This window comes from Girardinichthys multiradiatus, chromosome 22, assembly GCF_021462225.1.
Source record: "Girardinichthys multiradiatus isolate DD_20200921_A chromosome 22, DD_fGirMul_XY1, whole genome shotgun sequence".
NCBI lineage: Eukaryota > Metazoa > Chordata > Actinopteri > Cyprinodontiformes > Goodeidae > Girardinichthys > Girardinichthys multiradiatus.
Window position 1 is genome coordinate 27,100,338 of NC_061814.1, and position 27,055 is coordinate 27,127,392.

At 38.5% G+C, this 27,055-nt stretch overlaps 2 protein-coding genes across 7 annotated transcripts in view; one reads left to right on the forward strand and one right to left on the reverse strand.

The window, feature by feature from the left end:
• The window catches only part of wdfy4 (WDFY family member 4), a 60,189-nt gene that overhangs the window by 21,015 nt on the left and 12,119 nt on the right, over positions 1-27,055 (forward strand). Inside the window, exons 28-54 of one of the 6 annotated variants that reach the window (XM_047351462.1) lie at positions 905-1,066; positions 1,147-1,241; positions 1,328-1,421; positions 1,545-1,747; positions 2,661-2,827; positions 2,908-3,027; positions 3,123-3,296; positions 3,383-3,535; positions 4,929-5,055; positions 5,146-5,297; positions 5,438-5,676; positions 6,618-6,733; positions 6,814-7,005; positions 7,093-7,199; positions 11,683-11,760; positions 11,850-12,041; positions 12,646-12,712; positions 12,890-13,104; positions 15,343-15,491; positions 15,578-15,692; positions 16,727-16,812; positions 16,890-16,952; positions 21,806-21,848; positions 21,983-22,102; positions 23,346-23,469; positions 23,564-23,676; positions 25,404-25,554. In XM_047351462.1, coding sequence (XP_047207418.1) covers positions 905-1,066; positions 1,147-1,241; positions 1,328-1,421; positions 1,545-1,747; positions 2,661-2,827; positions 2,908-3,027; positions 3,123-3,296; positions 3,383-3,535; positions 4,929-5,055; positions 5,146-5,297; positions 5,438-5,676; positions 6,618-6,733; positions 6,814-7,005; positions 7,093-7,199; positions 11,683-11,760; positions 11,850-12,041; positions 12,646-12,712; positions 12,890-13,104; positions 15,343-15,491; positions 15,578-15,692; positions 16,727-16,812; positions 16,890-16,952; positions 21,806-21,848; positions 21,983-22,102; positions 23,346-23,469; positions 23,564-23,676; positions 25,404-25,554 — 3,617 coding nt within the window. Of the gene's footprint in view, positions 1-904; positions 1,067-1,146; positions 1,242-1,327; positions 1,422-1,544; positions 1,748-2,660; positions 2,828-2,907; positions 3,028-3,122; positions 3,297-3,382; positions 3,536-4,928; positions 5,056-5,145; positions 5,298-5,437; positions 5,677-6,617; positions 6,734-6,813; positions 7,006-7,092; positions 7,200-11,682; positions 11,761-11,849; positions 12,042-12,645; positions 12,713-12,889; positions 13,105-15,342; positions 15,492-15,577; positions 15,693-16,726; positions 16,813-16,889; positions 17,103-18,299; positions 18,362-18,698; positions 18,795-21,805; positions 21,849-21,982; positions 22,103-23,345; positions 23,470-23,563; positions 23,677-25,403; positions 25,555-27,055 lie in introns of those variants that run through there. The other 5 variants (XM_047351463.1, XR_007035997.1, XR_007035998.1 and 2 more) reach the window with 5 other exon arrangements.
• Positions 17,100-21,719, reverse strand: lrrc18a (leucine rich repeat containing 18a). Its single transcript, XM_047351465.1, has 2 exons — positions 21,593-21,719; positions 17,100-18,083 (listed from the first exon to the last, which is right to left on the reverse strand). The coding sequence occupies exon 2, from the start codon at positions 18,077-18,079 to the stop codon at positions 17,258-17,260; it is 822 nt and encodes a 273-aa protein (XP_047207421.1). The 5' UTR covers positions 18,080-18,083; positions 21,593-21,719; the 3' UTR covers positions 17,100-17,257.

The following is a 27,055-nucleotide window of genomic DNA, read 5'->3' on the forward strand; positions in this document are numbered from 1 at the left end:
AAATCTTGTGCTTAACCAGGTGCTTCCTCAGATTAGAAGTATTTCCACGCTGGCCTTGCACTTGGCGTCACAAATATTGCAGCGAGCGTAATCTACATCACATTTTGAAAAGTGGAGCCTTACTTTCAAGCGCTTTCTATCAGCCAAGCTTTGCTGAGGGTACCAGCGGCTACGGAAGTCATTACGCTTTTTTGTGTGCAATGCTGTGTTCATGTCCGGCATGGAGTGTCACAATGATGCGCTTAGGTACCAAAACATGGTGCCTTGATTTTACGTGAATTGGTACTCGGTAGTCCCAACAGAATTCGGTCGGTATCTATAAAAATGCCAAATTCAGTAAACATCCCTAACCACCACAGTAAAAAATCATCCAGAGCGTTAATAGTCTTTCTTGGGTCTTGGAGAGGTCTTCTGGGCTTCACCAAGACTGCCATTTGTTCCCCGTTACTTACAAAAGAGTTTGAAAGTTCCCACACTGTTCTGGGTATGCCTGAAGCTTCCTCTGTGAAGTCATGTTTGCCTTTCTGTCAAAGAAAAGCCTTTTCATTGTATTTAGTGGAGATCCTGGAGACCATAGGGTGGTGTTAATACTGTGTAATGAGGGCCCACCTTATTTAAATTTACTGTTAATTCTCACAGCCCAAAAATCATGTAAAACGATAAAGACAACATTGTTCTGAATTGACAGCCTAAATTGGCTGTTCTGTCAAAGCACGCAGAAGCCTGTCATCAATATCACAGAACTGTAGAGCAGAAATAGTTGAGGGAACATTCAACAGAATCAGTCTGGAAGGGTGAGGAAAGGACTCAATGCTTGTATGGATTGCTGAATTAGATTTTCTGTCTGTGGGAAGAGATTGTGATTGATATCGGTGCTGTTTCTGTTTCCCTCATCATACCTGAGCAGTGACAGCAGGAATGCAGCGGTCATACACAGCGCAGGCCTGCTGCCAAAGCTGCTGTTTGAGTTGTGTGTTCCTGCTGTGACCGTTCAAAGGGTTCACATTATTTCTGGCATCCTCACTTCACTGCTGAAGGCTCACCTGACTTCTTCGGACATAAGCAGGTAGAGTCTAAAATTAATTTACTAAATACTAACGATCTGTTTTATGATTTAAAGCTACATGTCTCCTTTTCTGTGGTAAGACTTGGGCTTTTCCTGGTATACACACTCCCACTTTCCAGAGAAATAGCTGAAGGCAGTGAGATTTTGGATGATGCTCTTTCCAAAGAAATGTCAGGTACACAGCTAACAATCCCACACATATCATGTCTGTACATGTCTGAAATCTGTTACTGATCCAGATTTGTTTTCTCCTTGCTCTAGCTCAGAGTTCAGGACCAGCTAATATCATCTGCATCCGCAACAAGATGCTGCTTGTACTTTGTGAAATCCTCAATTCAGACAGCCTTCAAAAGAAGTGAGGGTCAACACTAAACATCAGCGTCTAAATCGAAGCTTGCTTGCATCTTTTTTGACATTACGTCATATCATAGCAGGAATATTTATCAGTAATGCTTGTTTTCTTTTATTCTTCAATTAGTCACCAGACGACAGTATTTCAGTCTCTTGGGGGTGATTGGTTCCTGCTCTTTCTTCAGGCGAACCTCCACCCTTCCACTTTGAAACTGGGCCTCGTCCTGCTCACACAGTTTCTGTCCGATCCAGGCCAGCAGAGAGCCTTCAGAGAGGGGGTGATCCCAGGAACGCTCATAGAGGGCATAGAGGAACCATTTGTTATCATGGGTAGGCAAAATTTTATCATTATCGCAATTGTTTTTTTATCTGTTCCATTGGAATTATGTTGGTTTTATTTAAGTAGCTTTAATTATTTTTGAGACACAGTCCTGTTTAAATGAAATAAAGTGGTGTTGCACTTTATTTAATTGATGGAGATCAATATTAAGTCACCTGAGTTGTAAAACACAACATCAAATCCTCAATTACAATTCGTCGTTACACACCTAATCTCAGTCTATTTTGTAAAGTCTCAAACAGCTGGTAATTCAAAGTCAGTTAATAAAATATACTTCTTTATAGTCTACTTCATAGAAATTACAAAATATTTATTTAGTGTGTACATGTGCATCTCAATAAATTAGAATAAAATTAAATGTGTTTTTCTGTAATTCTTTTAAAACTGAAATTCATACATCATGTAGAATACTTACACATAGAATGATATATTTCAAGTATTTATTTCTTTAATTTGATGGTTATGACATATAACTAATAAAAAAACTAAATCCAGTTTCCCAGAAAATTTGAATATTAAATGACACCTATAGAAAATAATTTTAAAATCACAGTTGTCCTGAAAAGTATGGTCCTGTACTGTACAGTATGTGCACTGGTTGGGGCTCCTTTGCATGAATTACTGCATCAGTGCAGCGTTACATGGAGGTGATCATCCTGCATTCAATAAGCCCGGTTTGCTTTAACAGCAGCATTCAGCTCATCAACACTGTGGCGTCTTTAATCTTCATTTTGACAGTATTCCATAGTTTCTCTATGGGCTGTAGGTCAGGCCATTTTGCTGGCTAATCAAGCAGGTTTATCATGGAAGTTAACACCAGGTAATGGTAGTTTGTAAAAGCAAATTTTATCTAGACGGTTAAAAAGTCAAACTTTAATCACTGACTCCTTGCCTTCTTACCAGACAACCTTCGAGCTCAACCTTGGTCTCAGGAGTGCCTCAGCACCACATGTCCAGGTTTTGATGTTCTCCAGGAACTGTTAGTCAGACACACTCACCTGCCACAGGTATATGCATCTCTATCTGCTCTTTTGCTTGGGAGGAACACAAATCACACTACAGAGGGAGAGGTGAGTTATGCCGCACAGTCGTGAATCCTCGTCTGCCCTTCCAGTTTTGTCATTATCCTTTCCCTGAATCTTACATATAGGTCAATTTGGATGATGCCCTGCAGTCATTAATTGAGAGCCAAAATGAAGCTCCAGCTCAGCAGCTTTGTCTTGAAGCTGCTACAACATTCCTGGAGCTGGTTAAAGTTATCATCTCTCAGGTTAAAAGAAATTAGAACAATGTAGATCCTTCAAAGTATTGTTTTTTTATGAAATTTGCTGTAAAGGAGATGTGTTTCTGTTCTTGTTTCTAAAGCCTTTTTCTGCAGATAAATGTGACAGTGATGCACCATGGGAGGTGCAGCTCCCAGCAAGTGTGATGCAGTTCCTTTGTCTCCTCCACAACTTGCGGCCAAGAGACTCTCTGTGGGCGTCACCCAAGTTCCTGCGTTCACTTGCCAGCGTTGTTTATCCTGTGGAGAGTCCTGAGGTTTGTTGTGTTATTGTGGTTTCATAAAGCTCTTTCTGAGTTGTCATCTGTGGCCTTTCATTGTCTGGTTTTCTCTCTTACGTCAGGTCAAGCCTTGCAAAATGAGTGAGAGAGAGGACACATTCAGCACTCATCCAACCAGGAAGCCGGTGCTCGATTTCATGCGTATTCTGCTGATGGACAGTCTTCTAAATGTGTCTGCAGGCTCCAATATGCACCCTGTAGTTCTTGTGCTGGAGGTGAATTCACACCCAACACCATCAGTCACAGTGTTGTTCAGAAAATCATAAGTGTCAAAAAAAATTTGGGACTTTTAAGGATTTATTGGAGTTAGGTTAATGAATGTGCAACACACAGCTTCAGTGATTATTTTATATGAATGGGTCCTCAAGTTCAAATTTGTTATGGGCTTTCTCTCATCCCCACACAGTCAAACATATAGATAACAACTCAAATATCCACATACCCCAGCACTGATATTTGGAGAAATTCTCCTTGGTATTTTGTCATATTAATGTGACGAAGAACCATGTTAGTCAAGCCTCTTAACGGAGGATATGCAATGAGGGAAAAAAAAGTATTATAGAAATAAAAGTAGTATATTTCCAGTTTGAAAAGGAGTAGGTGGAAGCGAATGCTTATTAAATCCTATTACTATGGAGCCTGTATATATACTCTGTATATATATCATAGCTGCACAGTCCGCTGTCTGACAGCTGGTTTCAGGTGAAGTTTAAGAATATAGAGAAAGTCCTATATTTTCATTATTCCACCCACTTTGTAAAATGCCCCAGTATGATGCTACTTACCCCATGCTTGTCAGTTCATAAAGAGTTATTAGGTTTGTAAGCTTCCTCTTGACTTCTGCATTCATTGTTCTTGTATTGGTGCATTTAAAGCTCAATCTTTGTCTCGTCTGACGTTTTCTCCAGAAGGCGTTTGGTTTGTTTTTTAGTCAGCACCGACTCAGTCCAAGTGAATGTTAAACTTACTTCTCGGTTGAAGTGATACTGCTGAATCAATTTCTTCCAGCTTATATTTGACTTGACCCTTGGTGAATTCTGGGTGATTCTTAATCATCTTAACCAGTTTGTTTTACATGAGGCTTGTTCCATAACCGGTTTATTAATGAACATGTAATTAAACGTGAATATGTATTTTTTTTTACGAGTGTATAGATCTAATTAACTGAGTGTATGCATCTGTTTAACCTATATGTTTAACTTTGAACCTTTTGTGAAATACATAAATTCTTTAGCATTCAATACTTGCTTTCAGCATCAGGGTATGTAAACCTCAGGCCTGCACAGTACTTACCTTACAGTGTTCAGTCTACGGATGCCAGTCACTATCAAGTCATGCACACAATCGCAGATATTCTTCTTTCAATGGAAAAGCCTCTTCAGTTCTTTAAAATTCTGCAAAACTCTCTTTTCTCCAGAAGGTGCCACCCTCTGCTCATTTACTAAACAAGGCAGAGCTAGGGAATTTGTGATAGAATTATTCACCACTAGGAGGAAAAAGGCCCAAAACTGCACATTTTCTCACAAGCGTTTGCATCCGAACAGGCTTCACCTGCATACACTCACATCGTCTTTGCTGTTAGGTAAAGGTTTTCTACTTCTGGCCTAGTTTTTTCCTGATGGCACGTCGCAGAAGCAAAGGCAGAGTTTTCAGTTTGAGTTGGTGGAGCTGATCATGAACATCATCCATGTTCTCAGCGCTGAGGATGACAACATCACCCATCTCACCTCAAAAGGTAACATTGCATTGCACCAATGCATTGGTTTTAAAACACCTAAATCTGGACTCAACAGAAATAAAATATTATTTTTGCTTTTTCTGTTAGACTGCAATAACCAGAGGCCTGAGGGAGAGATGGGGACTCTGATGGAGAATGTGGTGCTCTTCAGTAGGACTGTGCTGCAGAAGCTTCACAATGGAACATTTACTGGAGATCCTGAAACTTTACTCGACTTCCTGGCAGACCAGATCATGGTGGTAAGACCATGGCAATCACAAAATATATTCGATAAATTTGAAGTAGCATGTTCATTGTCAATTTAGATAGCCTTTAAGCAATACGAGACACATGTTTGAATGTAAAAAATAATATTGACCAAGATTTTGCATAATTCTAGACTGTGGGGAAAGCTGATACTCAAAGGGAGAAGACAGTTTCTGCTCTCTACTCGTGCACCAATAAAGTCCTGCTTTACTTCTTGTCCCAACCACGCCGTTCCCAAGAAGAGAAGGAAGTTGTCACCAGGGCATTGCAGACCTTAATGGAACGCTGGGATGTTTTCATGGCAACCTACAACGCTAGTGTGAACTTCATCACCTGCCTTCTTCACTGTCTGTTACTGATTCGCTCTGGCAGGTAATAGAAGGGTAGAAATCTAGGCTTGAGCCTGTATTAGATTGTTACAGCATGATATTCCTGAGTTAAAATATAATTCTCCTGCAGTATCAAAGTATTTCCACAATAATCTAAAACAAAAATGTATAACATGATGAAATTGCTTTTATTAAAAAACAATATTTATTATTTTTCCTGCAAAATTAATATGACACAAATTATGTTTAACACTTCTTTGTTAAATGAACACTATTTCATTTCGGGAAGGCAAATGTTATAAAAAATGTAAAATACACACCTACTAAATTTAGAGTTAGTTTTTTAAGTTCTTTCTGTTCGCAATATTATAGGTTTTTGACTGTCTGGTCTATATAGCAGTTTTCAAACAGAACACTGCTAGTTCCATTGAAATTTGTTTGTATTGTTTTTTTTTTAATGTTTCCCCAGCTTTGGTTGTGTAGATGCAAATGTCTTAAAATTTGGTCAGGTTGTCTATTAGCAGTAATTTTCTTAAAAATATGCTATTCAAACTAAATGGAGTAATCTGTGTCCCTGCTGCATTTATTTACACCATTGACGTCTATTCAAAATGCGTGCTTGGATTGGGGAGACGCTCTGGTTGGGGTAGGAGCACTCGATATTATTGGTGCATACGCTCCATACCAGAGGCACCAACCTCTGTCTGCCGTACCGGTGCCACATAACTCTTGCTGCCTACTAACATGATGGAGCTGCTGATTGCATATGTTTAAAAAAAAACAACAACTTTTTGCTGATAAAAATAGATCAGGTTTCCTCAGGTCTCCTCCGGCTCCACCCTTTCAAAAAAAAAAAAAACTAAAAGTTATAATTAGCATACATGGGATGGAATTTTTCTTATTTGTGGGTTTAAAATATATATATATAATTTGCAGGTAATGGGTTAAACATTCTGAAATCAAGTCAAATTGCTTCTTTTGTAGCTACCAAGAAGGTTTTGGATGTGTGGCACAAAAGGGCCGCAACAAAATATCGAGCCCTTTACCTCGCAGAAGTAAACTCCCTTCCAACCTCAGTAATGGAGCAGACATCATGACAGGTTTGATGCCCTCTTTCAGAGATTTTCCATTTATTTGACTCCTCAGACAATACAAAACATTTTTTTTGTCTGTTTTCTAGATGACAAGCAACTTGTGTCCCTAGCAGAGGCCTGCTGGTCAAAGGTAATATCAGAAAGGCAGCACATGCTTGAAGAGAGCTACAAGGTGGAGATCTCAGCGAGCAGTACGACGGAGACAAAGCCGGTGAGCATGACCGAAATCAGCCCCCTGTGGGAGGAGATGGCACACAAAGCCTGGCAACTATATACAGGTGAGCTTACACTCTGCAGACAACACCAAGGGTTAAAAAGGCTTACTGTGGAGTACCAGGATGTTGATATTTGTTTTATCTTCTCAGAATCTCAAAAGGAGAAAGCAACTAGCGGATCTCAGAGGACACTTGATGCCATCAGTAATGCTCTTCGCTCTGCTTTAGGCAAAGGTCAAGAGTCAATAAAAGCAGAGGTACTTACTCTCAACCACAAGTTTTTATTTACTTTTGCAGAGGAAAATTGCTTTAAGGTTTTCAAATGCCTCCCGCTAATTTGAAAAACAGTACACAAATCTTGCCTTTAGGTAGAGTGGCATGAATAAACTGGTATTAGAAAGAAAGCCAGAAAGTCACAGAAAACAAGTGAAAGAAGGCCAGCTGGTCTGATGATGCCAAAATAAAATTTCATCATACATTCAAAATGTTGGTGTGGAGAAAAGCTATCACCGGAAGCACCTCAACTTCACAGTGAGACATGATGGTGGCAGCAAGCATGCAGCAGCAACGTATTGACTCGGAGGGGGTAAATGCAAATGATAAATACATATGTAAATACATAATACATATGATAAAGCTTGAGGTTTTAATAGGTCAAAATGTGAAACGTTTTGCAAGGCAGTGTAGGCTGGAATTTATTCAGCTTTGGGTTTGTGTCCACATAGGACACACAGTCGTCTCCTGGGGTTGTTACCTTCTCCCAGGTGTATCAGAATCCCAGGGGACCGTGACAAAAGCCCGTCGAAAGACACAAATGTGCTTTTGCTTTGGGCCGTCTATCCCTGTGGGGGGTGTTTATTCCTTTAAATAGATTTGGATTATCACAGCTGATTGCCCCTGAGTGGGCTTTGTAATTGATATCTGTTAGGCCCATCCATGGGAACACTAGCCACAGCACACTGTTTGCCGCTGAAGGTTAAAGACGCCTTTATTGTTGTTTTTCCCCCCCCCAAAACACAAGGCCCACATCATTAGTTCCCCCACAACGCTTAAGACGTCGAGCCATCTGGAGCAAGGAGCAGGGACATATTACTCAGGCACACAGGCATGAAATTACCGCGTCTGTGTGTCTGTCTTGCACTCCCCAAAAGTGTACATGTAGGCTCTTGTTTGTGCATGTCCCTTGCCCACAGAAATCATGTTGGCAATTACAGTGGTACCAATCTGATGAAAACATTACTCATTTGATGTTATTCTTTATCATATCAGTTCCTGACAGGCTATCAGAGAAGGTGATGAATTGTTTTTCCATCTGAGGTGCAGGGAAGAGGATGGAAGGAGGTTTTATTTCTTCATCTTTGCAGAGTTTTGCTGCATAAATGTGGTAGAATGTATTTACATGAGAGAGATGTGGAAGTAATCATCAGTTATGGTTAGCTGCTTTTCTCTCTTGTTTCATCCATCCTCATGAAGTGACAACAGCCATTAATTAATTTGTAAATCATAAACTTATGACCTTTACTTAACAACGTGTGAGATTATGATGAGCTTTTTTGCAGTAAAGTGAAGCGTAGTCTCCTAGTCCAACATATAGTGGCTCTCAACAGTGTACACACCCCGGCTGAAATGAGAGCATGATTGATCATTCCTAAACTTTTCCCACGTTCAATGTGACATTTTTCATGTACAATTTAACTGAAAAAAACCAATCTGGTAGAGAGGAAAAATAAAAAGGTAAAAAAAAAAAAAAACTGGCTTACGTTTTTATCCTTACTTTGGTAAAAACTTTTTTGATTCCGTTTCAGCATATTGTCGTTCTCAATAAGTGGTCATCAGCATCTGGACTAAATAATATTCTACCCACTCTACCTTGTAAAAACTCTCCAAATGTTTCAAACTGTTCAAACGTACCTTGCCCAAAGCCATGTTCTGGTCATGGCACAGGTGTTCTGTCAGATTTAGTTCTGGACTTTGTCCGGATTTTAATGCATGCTTGTATTTAATGACATGCTGAAAAAATAAAATCCTTCTTCCTCTTCAGTTCTATGAGCCATTTAAACTCAAACTAAATTATTCATAACTTCATCCAGTTTAGTTCTGTCTGAAGAACAGTAGCCCCAGAGCACCACCATCCTTCACATTAGGTTTGAGCTTCTCTCAGTGATGTGCAGTAGCATCAAACATTCCATCAGGAAATATGGCCCAAAGGTTCAACACCATTCCTCCACAAGGTTTTAAGAGATTTTTTTTTCCCAGGCCTGAATGTCTTTTGAAGAAAAGAATTATCTCTTGCAACCCCACCACTTAGACGGGTCATATGGTGAACACAGATTGCTTTCACATGTGAAACACATCCCATACATGTTGGAAGTTCCTGCACCTCCTTAAATGTTGTCTCTCAGATTACTCCTTGACCCATTTCAACGTAATCTTTTCATTGTTTTTGAGAAATGTCCAGTTTTTGTAATCCTTTGTCTAATATTTTTTGTCCACCATCACTGTATATACATAATACTGTGTATTTCACTGGGACACTTTTATACAATAGATAATTTTAGTAATTTATAACCTTTTTTAGTAAGCTATGGCTTTACCTAAAGCAGGGGTTCCCAAACATTTCAGCCTGTTGACCCCCAAAATGACAGTACCAGAAACTGGCGACCCCCTAAAATACATATAAATATTTCACTCTATATTTATTAAATAAATAAATATAGAAATATAATGTAAATATTATATCATAAGTTATCATAATTTAATAGTATATTTGATTCTTTAATAATGTATTAAATAAAGAAATTGTAAAAAAAAAATTTCATAGGACATTTAATGGTACATTTATTTATTTCATTATATCTTTATTTCATTTTGGCCCTTTTGGCCCTTCTTACAACTCAAGGGTCACATCACAATGATTCTGAAAATCATCCAGAGTGACCCCCCTCCCCCCCGGGGGTCCCGACCCCCAAGTTGGGAACCCCAGACTTAAAGGATGAAAATTAGCAAATGTTAAAAAAATCCTGCCAAAGCTTTATCAGAAGTTGATCAGATTTGCTACTATTGAGGCAGGTGTAAACTCAAGACAACTGAATGCTGAAAATAATTTAAAAAATGTATCAGCAAAATGTTTCTCTAAGGGTGTGCATATTTATGCATCAAGCTTATTACAGCTGTTTATTTATTTTCTTTTTAATTGTACATGAGATGTGTCACATTAAAGGTGGAATAAGTTTTGAAATAATTTTGCAAAGTCAGAATTTCTTACATCACAAAAACCTGGCATTTTCCAAGAGCAGTTTAAGCATTTGAGAGCAACTGCACCTACATTTATTAACCAAATGAATAGCTCTACTGTAGGTAATGAAGGTGTATAGAAAAACTGATGAGCAGACTTTGTCCTCAGTTAAGCTTCAGTGCAGTCCTTCCAGAGATTTATTTCATCAGCGAATGCAGTTTTCATAATCATATCTGTGTCCTCATATTAGAAAGATAATTAACAGCACTAATGATCACGTTAAGTTCATTACACATTCACTGCCAGCTCACAATGAAGTTGACATTATGTTGCCTTATCATCAAAGGTAGTGTATTGTTGGGAAGTCATTAAAATGGAAATGAGTGTGATGTTCTGATGTTAATTGCGGAGGGAAGAGATGAGTTATGTATTTAATGCAGCATTTAAAAAGCCAATGAGGTTCCTATCTGCTAAATAGGGTAATTAATGCTATATATTACTTATGTTTGTCCAAATGAAGGAATGAAATTAGAGATGATGACGCCAACTTGCTGTTTATTTGTCACAACGCGCCTCTAGTCTGCAAACTTCATTATTACTCATATTTCTATAATCTCCCTTCAAATTCCTCTTTTATTTCCTTCCCGGCACAGCTTCTCATTTGGATAGGCAGCGAGCCATTTAAGAAAACAATTTGTTTTCTCCGAAGAGCCTGTCAAAGTTTGTCAACTTTTATGAACATGTTGACTCTGTAACTTATCTAGAATTAGTACATCTGCTCTTATGCAGAAGTATTCTCACCTTTTGTATTCCAATTGAAATGAATGAATGAATTCTTTCAGTGGGTTTATTCCACCGAACGAAAATTAGTAAGTGTAAATAAAACTCGATATAAAGAGTTACTGCGTGCGCGCTCGCTCAATTAAATGGCTTTCCTGGGTCAGCTGTGAAGATGGACACATGTTGTTTCACTGGTCTCTGAGCGAGCACCGCTGTGATGATGGGTTTAATGAAGCAGTTAACAGTCAGAATATGATCCCAGTGTGTCTGAACATGAGCATTGTGCAGTGTCAACACGCGGCTCTGTTTGGGGGGTTTTTCATTGCTTTTCTCTTTTAATCGACCCTAAAAAAAAAACAACAGAACAGCACCCGCAGACTTACACACACACACACACACACACACACACACAATGAAGGTGCTCACACAAACTAACCTTGGCGCTGACTGTGGCGAGGCTCAGTAATATTAATGTTTATGTTAATTACATCACACCGACAAATGATTACATTTGAACACCGGGTTATTGTAAGACTGTAGCCACTAGCTTGTTTTGCCCAGTGAATGCAATTTAACACAGATGTAATTGTATGAATGTATTGTAATTGCATGAGGAAACAACAATACCATTATGCATGTGTGTGTGTACGAAGTCTGAGCCAAAGCGGGTCACAGTGCTTTCTCTTTGTCTATTTGCAGCTATTTTCACTCTTGTTTCTTTGCAGGAGTTTCTGTCCTATATGGAGTCACATTGTCAACGAGGCCACAGCATGTTTGAGAACATGAGGACAAACCACTTACAGGTTGGGCATCAACGTTAAATGTCTTTAAGAGCTGAAAATGGAAGTTCTGCAAAGTGATTTTGTCTCATTTGTTTCCCTCGCTGTCCCAGTTGCAAACCACCAAGTGGGAGAGTATGAGTTCTCAGTGGCTGAGTGTGGAGGCCGAGCTGCTGAGGGAGAGAGCTGTATTCGGCCCAGCACCTGGGGTGCTGTTGAGCCAAGACTGGGTGCAAGAATCTGCTGAAGGACCCAACCGGACCAAGCTACGCATACGCAGAAAAGCCATGAGACAATCCAAACGGGTATAGCCTCTCAGATTAGAGTAGGAGGTCCTACTCAGTGTTGTATTAAAGTATTCATACATAATTCACTTTACACATTATGACCTCAAACTTCAGTATATTTTTATAAATAGAGGGCCCACACGAAGTAGCACATGATTGTGACATGGAGGAAAAGGTTATGTGGCATGTCGTTACCATCTTCATATCTAAAACTCACATTTTTGTTTGTTTTTCTTTGCATTCTTTAGTTTAGATGTTGGGTGTCTGTGAACTGCAATTTTTAAGTACCAGATTTTCCGATCTAAACTTTGACTGGGCCATTTCCACATATGTATGTGGTTTGATAGAAAATTTTTTGCAGCTCTGGCTGTATGTCTAGGTTCAGTATCCTACTGGACGGTGAACCTCTGCCCAAGGCTCAAGTCCTTTGCAGCCTTTAAAACGTTTTCTTCCAGAATTGCCTGGTTAATTGCTCCATCCATCTTCCCATGAACTCTGACTGGCTTCCCTGTCCCTGCTGAAGAAAAGTTTCAGTGTCTTCAAAAGTTCAAGGGGCATACATATTTTTGTACAGCTCCTAGCATTATGCCATTTTAAAAAGTGCCAAATGTTTTCACTGCAGCTGCTGGGAACACTGGGTCTCGGGTTAAGATTTGAAGAGACCAACAACAGATCAAATGATGATGCAGGTAAAGATTATTTTGAATTCAAAATCACATTCAAAATTAAATTTTTATCTTCTTGGAACAGAACGTTGCTTGGATTCTGAAATTTCACCGCAAGATGTCACTAAATCCTTCACGTTATTCTGTTTAAATCACAGTTTTTGTCTTGGACACTCAGAAAGGATTTTTTTTTTTTTACAGAGCCAAAGATTCTGTGTGACATTGAACCAGAGGTTAAAGAGGACGAAGCAGAGGGAGAACAGAGCTGTGACCGTCTGACGTTTTTCCCAGCTTTGAATGAGACACTGTCTCTCACCGAGGATTTAGGTGACCCTTTCACCCCTGAACCCTGCTCACACACACAAGACTGCCCCGACATACGTATCGTCCTCCAAGAACTGCAACCTGGAGAGAAGGTACTGTGGCATTGGATGACTTTTCGGTCTAGCAACTCTAAATACGAGTAAAACTACTCTCCACCCTTTTAACACTCACATTCATAATAATCTGATGCAGACGAAGGGATTCCAGTAGCTCTGCGCTGCTATCAGAATTTCATCTTTCCTCATTAGTAAAATATTTTAATGTTGAGGCTCAGCACAGCTCCCCTCATTGTTACAGCGAGTTGGAAACTACGCACATGTTGACAGGGCCCTCTGATCGCTCCGGCAACCAGCCGCGGCTTTTAATGTTTCTGACAGAAGTATTAATAAAAGCAGTAGGAGGTGATGCAAGCTGTCTTACATCCTCTTAGCAAGTGTGGGATGTGTGCAAGTGTGTCCTGTTGTCTCGCCGTGGTTCAGTGCACGACTCCTGCTGAGCTTCCTGTCAAATGAACGCAGTCATTAGCTCTGAAAAATGCACACACACTTGCAGGCTACCACTCACACGAAGGGGGAAGCACTCATAATTAGCTTTCCAGTGCCAATAGTGTGATTATGACAGTAATGTGTGTGGGGAGAAATCAATGGTCTGACATTGGCTCTCAGTCAATAAAAGTCCTCCTTTTCTCTCCTCCTTTCACATCGCCAGGCTAAATCGCTTGCAGGCTGGACCACAGTCTGGACCACAGATAAGGAAATGAGTTTATTGTTATGTGTTTAATTTTTGATAATAAATTCAACTAGTTTAATCTGCTCATTATTGTTGACAGTTTGTGTTGCCTGATGTCATCTACCATGATATAGCCCAGTGAAGACTCACTCACCTTGACTCCTTCTGAGCACCTTCACATGATAAGTGGTCGTATCCATCATAGCATGTCTCTGTGTGTGCTTTAAGACAAGAGGTTCTGATCACTTATCAGGTTTCCCATTGTGTGCGTGGCAGTGATTAATTCTCCTAATAAAGGCCAGGCAGGACCTCTTCCTTGTCCACAGAGTGTGTGGCTGCTTGTCTGAGGATAGGGACTCTGATTTGATTAGTATAAATTGTGTGGGCCCCCGAGGGTGTGTTGGGACCCCATATGTTTTTGTTTTTTTGTGTGTGTTTTTTTTGGGGGGGCCCTTGTTTCCCAGTGGACTCGGTGCATGGAGACAGCCAGGTGCACGCACTCATTGTGAAATGAAGGGAGACAAAATTATCCACGCATTATCACGATGCGGTTAACGTTAGCTACAACCAGCGCTGGAAGCAGCATGTGGATTCGCTGTGGCCCAGGATGAAGAGGGGCTGGTCCTTCTCCTCCCCATCAATCAGATCTGATAATGAAGTGTTCGACAGTGTCTTTTTAATAATGATTAAAATATGTGATTAAAATGATCAATCAAGTAATGGCTGAACTGCCATGTCATGCCCTGAGAGAATAATGCTCTGGAGTGTATGGAGCTTCTTATATGGGGCTTAATGGTGACACCCTTGATAAAGATGTGTATGAAACCTTAAAAGAAATGAATCTTTATTGCAGTTGTATAATCTCAAACTAATAATCCAACTTCCCATTTGAGTACATGTATTTAGTGTGGGAGAAATCCCTTGTTAAGAAACAATTATTATTATTTTTACAATTACTTTAAAATAAATGTGACAGAAGCATCTTTTCAATTAACTTTTTTAAGGTACTCCAAGTTTACAGAGCTTTGTAATTAGTAATTCATGGCTTGGCGTATAAATGTCACTTTTCATCGATGTGACTTTAGGATAGGGAGTTTGCTAAACTCTATTGGGACTTTAACTGGAACTGTGTGATCTGGTCAGATGAGACTAATATTGAGCTATTCTGCATGTAACGCTTCAGATGGGTTTGGGCTAAAACAAAGAATGTAGAAAAGCAGCTCCTGCCCACGGTTGAGAATCGCTGATGCTGTGGGCCTGTTTCTTATCCTGGAAACCATGTGAGAGTGCCTGAAATAATTAACTCTGGCCAGGACATTTTGAAGAAAAATCAAGTAGACTGTACCAGAAAACTAAAATTGAAACATCATTGGGGTTTTTAAATAGGATAATGATCCAAAATATTTTATCATATAATTGAGAATTGGCTCGCCAGACACAAAATCAACCCTCTTTCGTGGCCATCTTAGTTCTTAAGAGTTGGATTTTTCAGTTTCAGATTATGCAACTGCGAAAAAACATTTTATTTTAATGCTTTATGCATTTATTTACCAGGGGTGCCAACAAGTTGTATGCATCTCACTATGTTTCTTGTTGTGCAGATAAAGGCAAAGATGTGCGTGGTGATGGTGAGTGGCCTTAGGGTGACAGAAGGTTTGCTGCTGTTTGGAAAGGAGAGCCTGTTCTTGTGTGAGGGCTTCACTGTAAATGCCACTGGAGATGTTTGCTGCAGGAGACACCACCCCAGCAGGTACCATAAGCCTGCGAGAGCTGCACAGTTTTCTGTTGCCACCATAAAGCTGTAAACATAAAATCTTCTGTGTCCTTTTCTGCCAGTGTGAAGGATTCCTTTATTTCCACCACGCTGAGCAAAGAGCTGCCCTCAGCCACGTGCAGATGCTGGCTTTACGAGGATATCAAAGAGGCCCGCTTCATGCGGTTCCTTTTAGAGGTCAGCAGTCAACTTAATCTCATATTTATTTACTGGGCTTATCTTTTGAAACATATTTTTCAGGTCATAACTACACAAATTTAAACAAAAATGTAACCACCTCTTGTACATGCATATTCAGTTAGAATATGTGTTCAGATGAGGCTTGTTTGTCAGATTAAAGGTTTTTTTTTAAAATAAGAACCTTAGAAAAGGTATTAAACATACTGTTAAAAGTGGGTTGCAGTATGGGGAAAACTAAAAAAATTAAGATCAATAATATTCCTTCAGGTTTTTTCAGCAGGGACAGGTTTGTTTTGATTTTTTTTAAACAAATGTGAGACTGAGAAACATAAAAAAATTACAAAACAATTCTTATTTGGTTTGGATTTTAATTGGCAAATCTATTTGTCACACTGTTCTATCAACAAATAGTTTGCAGTCAAATATAAAGAAAATAAAAAAATTCAAGAACAAAAACCTAAAACTAACAATACATAGAAATGAAACTATTACGGTAATTTAAATATACGAATTTTTAAAGACAAATCTCTATTCTATCAAAGTTCTTTGTGATATATTTAGCCAGAAGTCTTAAAGCAAACATTACAGTTATTGTTCTTTGCTGTCAGTATGTTATTTAAATCAGTTTTATTTTATTCTATATATTATTTTCTGTTATTATTATTTAATCACAGTTATTGCTAAAATTATTAAATATTTTACTTTTATTCTGTCTGTGGTCATTTATTTATGGTTTTGAAAGAATGAAGGGATGAAAAGCTAACTTTAGTGATGATTAAAAAATGTGTGAAGGAAATGTGTGGCTGGGACACTCCAAAACATAAATAAAAATAAAAGATAATTGTAAACCTAAACCTAAGAGTTATGAATAATTTGGGATTTAACTATATTTTTTATACTCTCTTGGTGATCTTGAGGTTATATTAGAGGTTCAGCCCAGGCTTTGTTTTGCCCAGAAATCATGTAATATATGACCATAAAAGAACAAATATCACCATATTTTTGTTGATTGTCTCTTTCTGCTGATTTAGGACAATGCCATTGAAATATTCATGAGAAATGGACACTCTGCTTTCCTTGTATTCCTGAATAAAGACCATGTCTCTGCATATAAAAGGTAACTGATTTACTGTTACTGGATCTTTTTTTTTCATCTGATAGACTTTGACCTTTATTCTTTTTCTCTGGCATCAGACTAAGCACAGTGGTGCCGGCATTAAAAGGCAGAGCAGTTGCTGAGGTCATCGCTAATGCAAAGTAAGTGTATCTTTTGATTTATTTCCTTATAGATTGTTTTTTTTTGCTCAGATTTACTCCGACTTCTGTGAGGCTTGTAAAGACGTGGCATCCAGCTGGCTCAGTCTGAGGGTGAAACTCATCAGGTTGTAGAAGAAACAGCTTTACTTGGTATATAAACTTAGTTTTATTCATACGAAAAAATTAAGAGTTTTTGTGTAAAATAGAAGATCATTTAACCATTTAAACATTTTAGGATTGCTTTAAAACTTGGCTACCTTCCAGCATTTTTATTCAATGAAAAGCTGAAATCAGCAGAGGGTTGGTCAGTTCGCCGTTTGCTTCTTCGCTTTTATTCTCCACACATCCTGAGTGACTGCTGCCACTGAATTTGGAGTCATCAAACCTAGAAATGTTTTCTTTTTCTCTCCTAACATATCAACCCTTTCACATCTTTTTCCTCTTCTTCTTCCTCCTCTTAAAACCCTTTCTGTCTCTGCTTTACATGTTTTGAGGCATTGCTTACACAACCTGCTCTCATGCACCAGGTACACCTCGTCTTTCTGCTCTGACTTTTCCTTTTTCATCCGCTCATCTTTGGCCTGAACATAAGTAAAAGGATTTCTTGTAACATTCAGCTTAGTGAGGTTTCGTAGAGTTTGCACAAACTCAGGTAATTTGGCAAAAAGGTTATCAGACAGGCCTAACTCTTGGAGGTGGTCTAACCGTTCCAAGGTGGGAGGCAGTGCGTTTAGCTGGTTCAGTCCAAGGTTGAGACTTTTTAGGTTGCAGAGGAAACCCAATGAGGATGGTAAACCAGTAGTGGTTAGGCAGTTGTTTGCCAAGTTGAGGTGGGTGAGTCCCACCAGGTTCCCGATGGACTCAGGCACAGACTCTAGCTTGTTGCTATGCAGGTCCAGCCATCTGAGCGACGTGAAGCTTCCGATGTTATCAGGAAGCTTCTGGATCAGGTTGCGACTGAGATCCAACTCATCCACGTTGCTCAGCTTGAAGAGACACTTCGGGAAGATGGTTAAGCCCATATTGCTGAGTGTGAGCCTACGCCTTCCGTCCTGGGTTATATGTATCGCTTTCTTGGCGGCCTTGAGAGTCAACTTTTTGGCATCGGCTCCCTTTTTTTTGGGCATCGTACTGGAATGCAAAGAGAAGCACCCAACAGATCAGCTTTCTTTTTTTAAACATTTACCTCAAGAGGCTAATTTACATTGATTTACAGTGTTGTAAAAAAGTATTTGCTACCTTACAGAGTTCTCCTAATTTTTGTTATACTAAAATGTTTGAGATCGTTAAAACAAAATTTAATAACAGACAAAGATGACTTGAATAAATACAAAATGCCGTTTTCAGATTATTTCATTGATGAAAGGATGACAGCTATCCAAACCAAACTGGGCCTATGTGAGTAAGAAATTGCTCCCTTGTTATGTCATAAATTTACAATATCACTAGCAACATCCAGACACCCTGATAATAAACAGAGCTGTAAAATCAAGTAGTCACTTAATAAGAACCTGTCTGACAACATGAAGAAGACTACAAGAAATCAAAAAGCAAGAAAGATATTCAAGAAAAGGTGAGAAACAAAGTCACATCTATCAGTCTTAAAGAAGCCATTTCCAAGGCTTTGGTACTTAATTGAACCACACTGAAACTGAGAAAACATAGAACAGTGGTAAACCTTCCCAGGGGTGGCTGGTCAAATAAAATTACTCCAATAGAAAATAAATATGCTTTATTGTCCCACAGTGGAGACATTCATCACATTGGTGACTCATCCAGGAGGTTAAAAAAGAACACAGAACATCATCTAGAGCACTGCAGGCGTCACTCTCCTCAGTGAAGGTCAGAGTTCATGACTCAACAATAACATTTTTCAACATGTAAGACTGACAATCCCAGAGACCTTTGACACAAACATATAATTTCTAAAAAAGAACATCATACTGACAGTCAAACATGGTGGTGGTAGTGTGATGGTCTGAGGCTGCTTTGCTGCTTCTGGACCTAGTTGAATTGCCATATTAGATGCAACAATGAGTTCTACCAGAAAATCCTGAAGGACAATTTGTGGCCATACTTTGGTTATGCAACAGAACATTGATCCAAAGTTCACCGACAAGTTCACCTCTGCCAAAAAAAAATCCTGAAAACAAATGAAAGTTTTAGAGTGGACTGTTCAAAGTTTGGCCCTTAATCAAATTGAGATGCTGTGGTGTGACCATAAACAGGGCAAATTCTGCAAAAAAATTATTGGGCCAGAATTAATTCACATCAACGTATAGGTCTGATTGCCAGCGTTTGCAAGGGTGGCGCAACCACTTATTAGGTTACTTTTCCAAATAAGACCAAGTTGGTTTGGATTGCTGTTTTCTCTTAATGAATTAAATCATCCCTCGAAAAAAAAAATCATCCCCTGATTTACTGAGCTTATCTTCTGAAACATTTAAGTGTGACAAAAAAGCAAAAACAAAAGAAATCCATAAGCGAACAAATACTTTTTTCACTGCACTAGTCTGATCTACGGCATCATTCAGTACTCGAGGAAATGGATGTGTTCTGTATATGTTAATGTGTAAGTATGTGTGTGTGAGGCTGATGTGATTTATTCAAAGACAAGGGCTTATGTATGGCCTGGGGCAGTGGGAAAAGCATGCAGAACTTGAGCAGCGCGTGTGTCACAGCATTGTGTCTGCATTAGTGTGTGCTCACCCTCAGTTGCCCATGGGGGTATTTAAGAGCACGACTCTCTAATTAAGGCTAATGCAGGGGAACAATAGGAGCGAGGCGACACCAAGGAAACAGTGATCTCACCGCGCAACTTTAGTTTTTTGACTCATTTCGAGCAAAAAAATGTGGCAGACAACCATGCAATGTGTTAGATGTGTGTTTTTGTACACAGAGTCAAATCAGGACTTTGATGAATGATAGTTGTGGAGCGTTGGGAGTGTAATGAGGGCTTTGCTCTTCTCCCCTCCCTGTCTAAAAGAGCAAGGTGTGTTTCTGTATGTGTCTACGTAACACCCCAAGGCCCTCTCTCGCCTCATTCATCATCCTCAGGATGAGAGAGGTTATCTGCTGGTGCTTGTTCCCATTATAACCTCCTATAGGAAACTATTGCATGAAATTATTGCCTCCAATTAGATAACACATACTGAACCAAATACAATGATTGATTTAGTGTAGAGCTACAAAATAACTTTATCGATGTTAGACCATGGATACATTTACAATACACACTCGTCCTTTCAACAGCCAGATATTTACACTACATAAAAACACACTGTCTGGCAAAAAATCAGACTAAACTTTTCCTGTTTTAATTCAGATTACCAAGATTATTTGTATTTGATAAATGTCAGAATAACGAGTATTTAGTAGAATTCACTTTCAAACTTTGACATGCATGACATTTGTATGTACAATTAAACCCAAAATTATTCACACATATTTAACATTTTTGTGAGACAGATATCTCTCAGGGGATCTACCTGCGGAAAGTTATTTATACCCTTGTAGCAATCAAGCCCTTCTTATAGCTGCTGCCCAGCTTTTTGCATGTTTCCACTCATATTTTAATGATTTATCTATGGTGATGAGCTCCAGATGTTTGAGGTTGGAAGACCTCCTTTTTAGCTCCCTCTACAGTTATTTATCAGATTTAAGTCAGATCTCCGGCTGCGTCACTCCAAAATGTTAATATTACTTCCTTTCAGAAAAAAAAGGACTGTTGGTAAAATTTAAAGGTCACTTCATACCTAAATCTGCCAGGGGTATAAATAACTTTGTGCTTAACTATACACTTCAGAATTTAAAGAAAGCAATGAAAACATCTCTATAAAAGGATCTTGCTTATTAGTTTAGTATTTAGCAAATAAAAATAACTGGGTCGTCCTACTGACCTAAAACAGGAAAAGCTTTTAGTCAGTGAGAAAAAAGATCATTGTTTTTATGCATTGTACTTAAATATTTAGTTTTAACTGTGCATCCATATATCACTATTCAGCTGCAATACTCACTCAAAACGTTTCAAATAAAAATTAGTACTTACCAAATTTTAGCTGCTTTGTTCCTAAGCTGTTAAGCTTGATAAGATTTTGCTTTAGTGGTCCAAATATCTCAGTATTTTTTAGTCTTTTTAGTTTTTGGAAATTAAATCCATAAAGGATGCAGAAATAGCATTTACAATACTCACTAATCCTTTTTAAAAGGACAGACAAGAGTTTACAGAGCCCTTCACCAAACAGAGAAGGATTTTTCTTGTTTATTACTGTTACTTAGCAACTGAGGTGCCTGACTTTATCGTCCTGTTACTAGCCCTCAGAGGAACAGGATTTCAGAAGCGGCGGATCACTTTTACAATTTAGATTAGATGTTTCAGGAAAAAATGAAATGTTCTGCACTGGTGCCATTTTATATGAATGTTTTATCAGCATAGTCGCATATTCTGGTAAAATAATTCAACATCAGGTATTTTAACTGGACAAATTCTACACTTTGTTGATTTTGTAGAGAGTAACTTTTGTCATGAGGTGAGCTTCTGTTTGACTGAATGTATATTTATCATTAAAGATTGAACAAAAAGGAATGCTAACTAACTGTGAAGTAGGAAATCTTTTCACAAATTATGTCAACCCACTCACCTCCATAACTGCTCCTACAGCTGTGTACACACAGTCTCTGCTTCCTGAGTCTCCCAGCTCCTCTCTGCTGTTGCTTCTGAGCTCTGGCTTTGCTTACATTTGAATTCTGGCTGCTAAGCAACAGAGAAAGCAAAGGCAGACTGTGCTGCTAAGGGCTATTCAGTGCTCAGCCTCTATTGCTAATTCAAAGTGTTTGCCTTTATTGTTGTTTAGAAAGACTCCTGTGGTTGAGAAGACAGCCCTTATTAAATGGCAGGTAATGTAAAAAAGCAAGATGGCGTTCTCACTAAATGACTGCAGTTTTATGTAATCTGTCAACATTATATCATCATTTATAAAGCTATGTTTTGGGAGGTTTTATGTTTGTTCCTTACTTGTCTTTTCTTCTAGAAAGGTGAGATGAGCAACTTTGAGTATTTGATGCACCTGAACACTATTGCTGGGAGGACATACAATGATTTGATGCAGTATCCAGTTTTCCCCTGGATCCTGGCTGACTATCAGTCAGAGGTAGAATCACACACATGACGTTACATTTTTAGACCATAGGTCTGCAACCTGTGACTCTTTGGCTCGAGTTCTTCTGCTTTGGCTCCCTGTAACTTTGATCAGAAATAACATGGACTGTAACAATGTTTTAGTGTGAAGTTCTGCGCATTCGGTGTATAGTTTTAACAAAAAGTGAAATTCATATATGATAGATACATTACAGATTCAAAGCAATTATTTCTGATTATTTTAATAATTACCACAATTCATGAAAACTTATTCAGAAATTTTAATATGTTACATAGGACCGACAAGGATGGATTTTAATAAATAAATCTAATGCTACGGTCCTGATATGACCTGTCGAATGACAGGGAACACTAATGACCTGACAGTTGTCCAGCAGACATTAACACCTTACAAGACAAGACTAAGCCACACAAGGTCGTTGGTAAGGATGCTGAATGTTTACACAGAGCTGGATGCAGGAAAATTGATGGAAAGTTTAGTGTAAGGAAAAAGTGCACAAGCATCAGGGATTGTGAAGCAAAACACATTCAAGAACTTGAGCTTTAAGAGCCATTGAACATAAACCAACATTAGTTAATCCGCTCCTAAACAAGAGAAAATATCATAAGCATCTTAGCTGGGGTAAGGAAAAAAAATGTGGCTGGCAAACCTTGTGGAAATCCGGACCTACCTGGGCTTCCTTGACATCTCAGCAGGACCACAGGCTGACCCATGCCATGCAGGATTGATGCGGCAACTCGTGCAAAAATCCTTGACCAAGTATTGAGAGCATATACTGTACAGTACATGGACATTCCTGGTTTCGATATCCTTATTTTTATTGATCTTATGTGATATTCAAATTTTCAGAGAAACTGAATTTTGGCCTTTAATTAGCTCTAAGCCTTAATCATCAAGAATAACTAATATAAATGCTTGAGAAATATGACTCTGTGTTCCATGAATCTGAAAATGTCTTCTTCTGTTGAAAGCATGGTACTACAAAAATAAAATATATAAACATGGAAAATCTTACTGAGATAAGAACTGATCATTTGTTACTTTATTCTTAACCCATTTTGTACATTTTCAACAAAAAATACCTTCATATTTGGGGTTTGATGGACTCCAAAAACTATTTCAAGCTAGAAGCAGGTTTTATTCAAAGGGGAAAAGGGCACAAATTACTCTTTGGTCTTACACATTTTTCTTGTGCAATGGGTTAAAGGTTTTCCTTGATCTCTGTCCTCAACAGGCATTGGATCTGTCAAATCCCACAAGTTTCCGTGACTTGTCTAAACCAATGGGAGCTCAGACAGAGAAAAGGAAACAGATGTTTATGCAGAGATATGAAGAGATGGAAAACACTGAGACTGAAGGTATTTTGACAATTTTTTCTTCTCAAACCTACCATTTCAAAGTAGTTTGTTTTTTTTAATCGCATCTCATTGTTCTAAAATGTTTGTCTCTCAGGAGCGGATATGTCAGCACGTTGCCACTACTGTACCCACTACTCGTCTGCCATCATTGTGGCTTCCTTCCTTGTAAGAATGGAGCCTTTTTCACACACTTTCCAGGCACTTCAGGTGAGGTCAAACACACCAGGGAATGTAAAGTTACAGCATCTGATATGCTTAAAACCGCCAAGCTGACGTACTGCAATGTAAAATGCAAGATTTTTAAGATTTTACCGTCCTATTGCTGCTAAAACGTCTGCCAACAGATGATCCTTTTAACAAATCTGTCTTAACACATCGTGAAAAAGTGATTTAATTCTAAGTGCACGTTTTATTAAACAGATACGCCTCCCAGTGGCATTTATCCCATTGAGTTTTTTCACAATTTGTCGTATTAAAAGCACAAACTTTAATGTATTTCATTTGATTTTAATATGATAGACTAACACAAAGGTCTGCATAATTGCAAAGTGGAAGAAAATTGATACATGGTTTTTTAAAACTTTTTACAATAAAATTTTAAAAAGTGTGGCATGCATTTGCTTTCAGCACCTCAGAGTCAACACTTTGTAGAACAACCCTTCAGTGCAGCTACAACCTCTAGATCAGTCCAATTGGTTGGAGAGAGCATGTGAACACGGATATTCCCACTAATTTGAAATTAGACTTAGATCTGGACTTTCTAACACACATATATGCTTTTATCTGAACTGGAGGTGGGCAAATCCAGTCCTCGGAGCACAAATGTGCCAGTTTTAGGTTTTTTTTCTGCTGGAATACACCTGACTGTCCCAAATGGGTTATAAGCAGGCTAATGCAGAACTAGATGACATACCTAAGAGACAATTCAAATATTTAAATCAACGTCTTTGGAAAAGGGACACATTTAAAACATGCAAAATCTGTTTTGTTCCACTTCACACTTTTGCACTACTTTGAGGTCTAACGTATAAAATCCCAGTTTAAAACACAGATGTTTGTGGTTGTAAGGTGACAAAATGTAAAAAAGAGGCGTGAATACTTGTGCAAAGCTAAACAAGAACAAATATTATTAAATATTGTATTCAGGACTGTCATACACGAAAATAGTAAATTATGTAAAGAAAACATGTATATTATCATCTGCTTGTTTTGTCTTGGTTCATCGAACATGTGAAGAACACCTTTGTTGTGGCGTCTTCAGTTACCAACAGGAAACAAAGTGCTCTGTATTCTCATTGACATTCATCATTATATCATTTGTAAACTTATTATTTTGCTAATACCATGGATCTAATATAAGCTGTTTTCAACAGTCTACTTTTTGGTCTGAAAGCAAAATAATAGAGAGATTTTTAATATATATGCAAATAATTACAAACAGCCCAGAAAAGAAGCCAATCCAAATAGCCACAGATGTTGGCAATTTACAATCGAGCATCCAGTTGATTATAATGAAAAGGCATGCATATTTGATAGTCTGAATAAAGCAATAAAGATGTTCATCTGGTGAACTGGGATGCCTTTTTGTCTTCTAAAGCACATAACAGGCGTGCAGTAATATTCATAACTGAATTTGCATCTTTAACCAAGTTTACTGCTGTATATGCTATTTTCATTCATTGAGGTAATTGTTTTATTTCAAATTACATTCCCTCTCATGAGATTTGCACTGAAATTATGAAATTTCACATTATGATGAAAAGCTTTTTTCTTTCAGCAGCAAATATGCTTACGTAAACAATGTGAAATATGCACAATGTAAATATAAAATATGCATTGCACAAAATTAGACAATTTCTTTGAACATGCTTGTTGAAAAGCTCAGCCCAGCGGTGGACTGGAGGTCTGACAGTGATGTTTTTCATCCTTCATAGGGAGGGTTTGATATCCCCGAGCGGATGTTCCACAGTATAGGTAAAGAGTGGGAGTCTGCATCCAGAGACAACATGGGAGACGTCAGAGAACTGATTCCAGAGTTTTTCTACCTGCCAGACTTTCTGCTCAACTCCAACCACATCCAGCTCGGTCAGGCAACCAAACGCATCTCTGTATTTACATTTGGAACTGCACATGTGGTGAATAGAGGGCCAAAAGTAAAAACGATTTAAATTGGTACAGATATCAGAATTTTGAGTTTCCTTATGTCAATATTCAGGCCTCCATGACTTTTTCTTCACTTTGTTTTTAACACAGCCTTGATGATAAGTTGGGTTTTTTGGTTTGTTTGGTTTCAAAGTGATATTTAAAAGCCCCACCTACCCACTCCTGAAAGACCCAGCAGAAGGCAGTAAATATACATTGAACTACCCCATTTCCAAACCTACGTACATGATAAACACTATACTGCCAAAAGGATTGGGTCATACCACCAAATCAGTGAATCCTGGTGTTACGATCTGCACAGAGTCCTGACCTCAACCTTCGTGAAAACTTTTGAGATGAATTAGAGCGGAGGCTGCAATTCTGGTTTCCCCATCTAACTATGAACATGCTCCTAAACCTTGTGGAAGATGTTTACAGAATAGTTAAAGTTGCTATGGCTGGCAACGGTGGGTCCATCAACAAAATGGATCTTACTGATTTAAATAGGAGGTTGTCAAAGTTCATGTACATTCAAAAGTAGATGTTTGACAATATAGAGTACATACATGAACTGTCACACAATTCAATTTCACACTTAAATTTACCAAAGTTTTAGTATTATACAGTATTTTCTGGCTGGTGCTAAATGTTGTTAAGCTGGAATTCAGAGACAGCATTAGAGACGTCAGAGAACTGATTCCAGAACTGGAAGCAGATACCCAAACGAATGGATCAAAGACTGCAGCGAGCATATTCAGCTGCTGAAATTTTAAGAAATATTTCAGGAAAATACCTCAAATCGTGTCGAATTTGCCAGCTTGATTCTGAATAGAATTGAATTGAATATAATAGCTTAACAAGACTGAGACCAGACATGATGTCAAGCTATTGAATGTGGGTGGGTGGGACAGCAATCCTGCATCTCAATAATATGGTCAATAGAGAACCCAAGAGAACCAAGGGACAGCTCCTGCTGCATGAGAAATATCTCCATCTTCCTTAACCACTGTACCAAAGAGAGCAATGAGGGGTTAAAGGTCCATTTCAGGTCACCAACCCTCTTCAGGCTTATAACACCTTGTGGCTAAAAAGCTTTAAACAGCATGAATAGGCAGCATCAAAGACAAACTTGCTTACTTGTAATTTAATGAGCTTCGTTGTGAGGATATATTTTGTATAAGTTGCATAAAGGGGTAAAAATCATACTTCTTATATGAGCTGCAATCATTCTAGGTATGAGCTGATTAAGGCACTTTACAAGACAAACAGATCCAATTTATATGGAGCTAAATGGATTTGCTCTGAGCCAGTAGTACAAGCTATCATATGAAAACAGAGTACATATAGTTGCTGGGAACAATTGCTCCTTCAATGGTTTTGCCTAGGAGAGAGACAGGATTAAACCCAGAAACACTGGGCCAACTACATCATTTGTAAAGAGAGA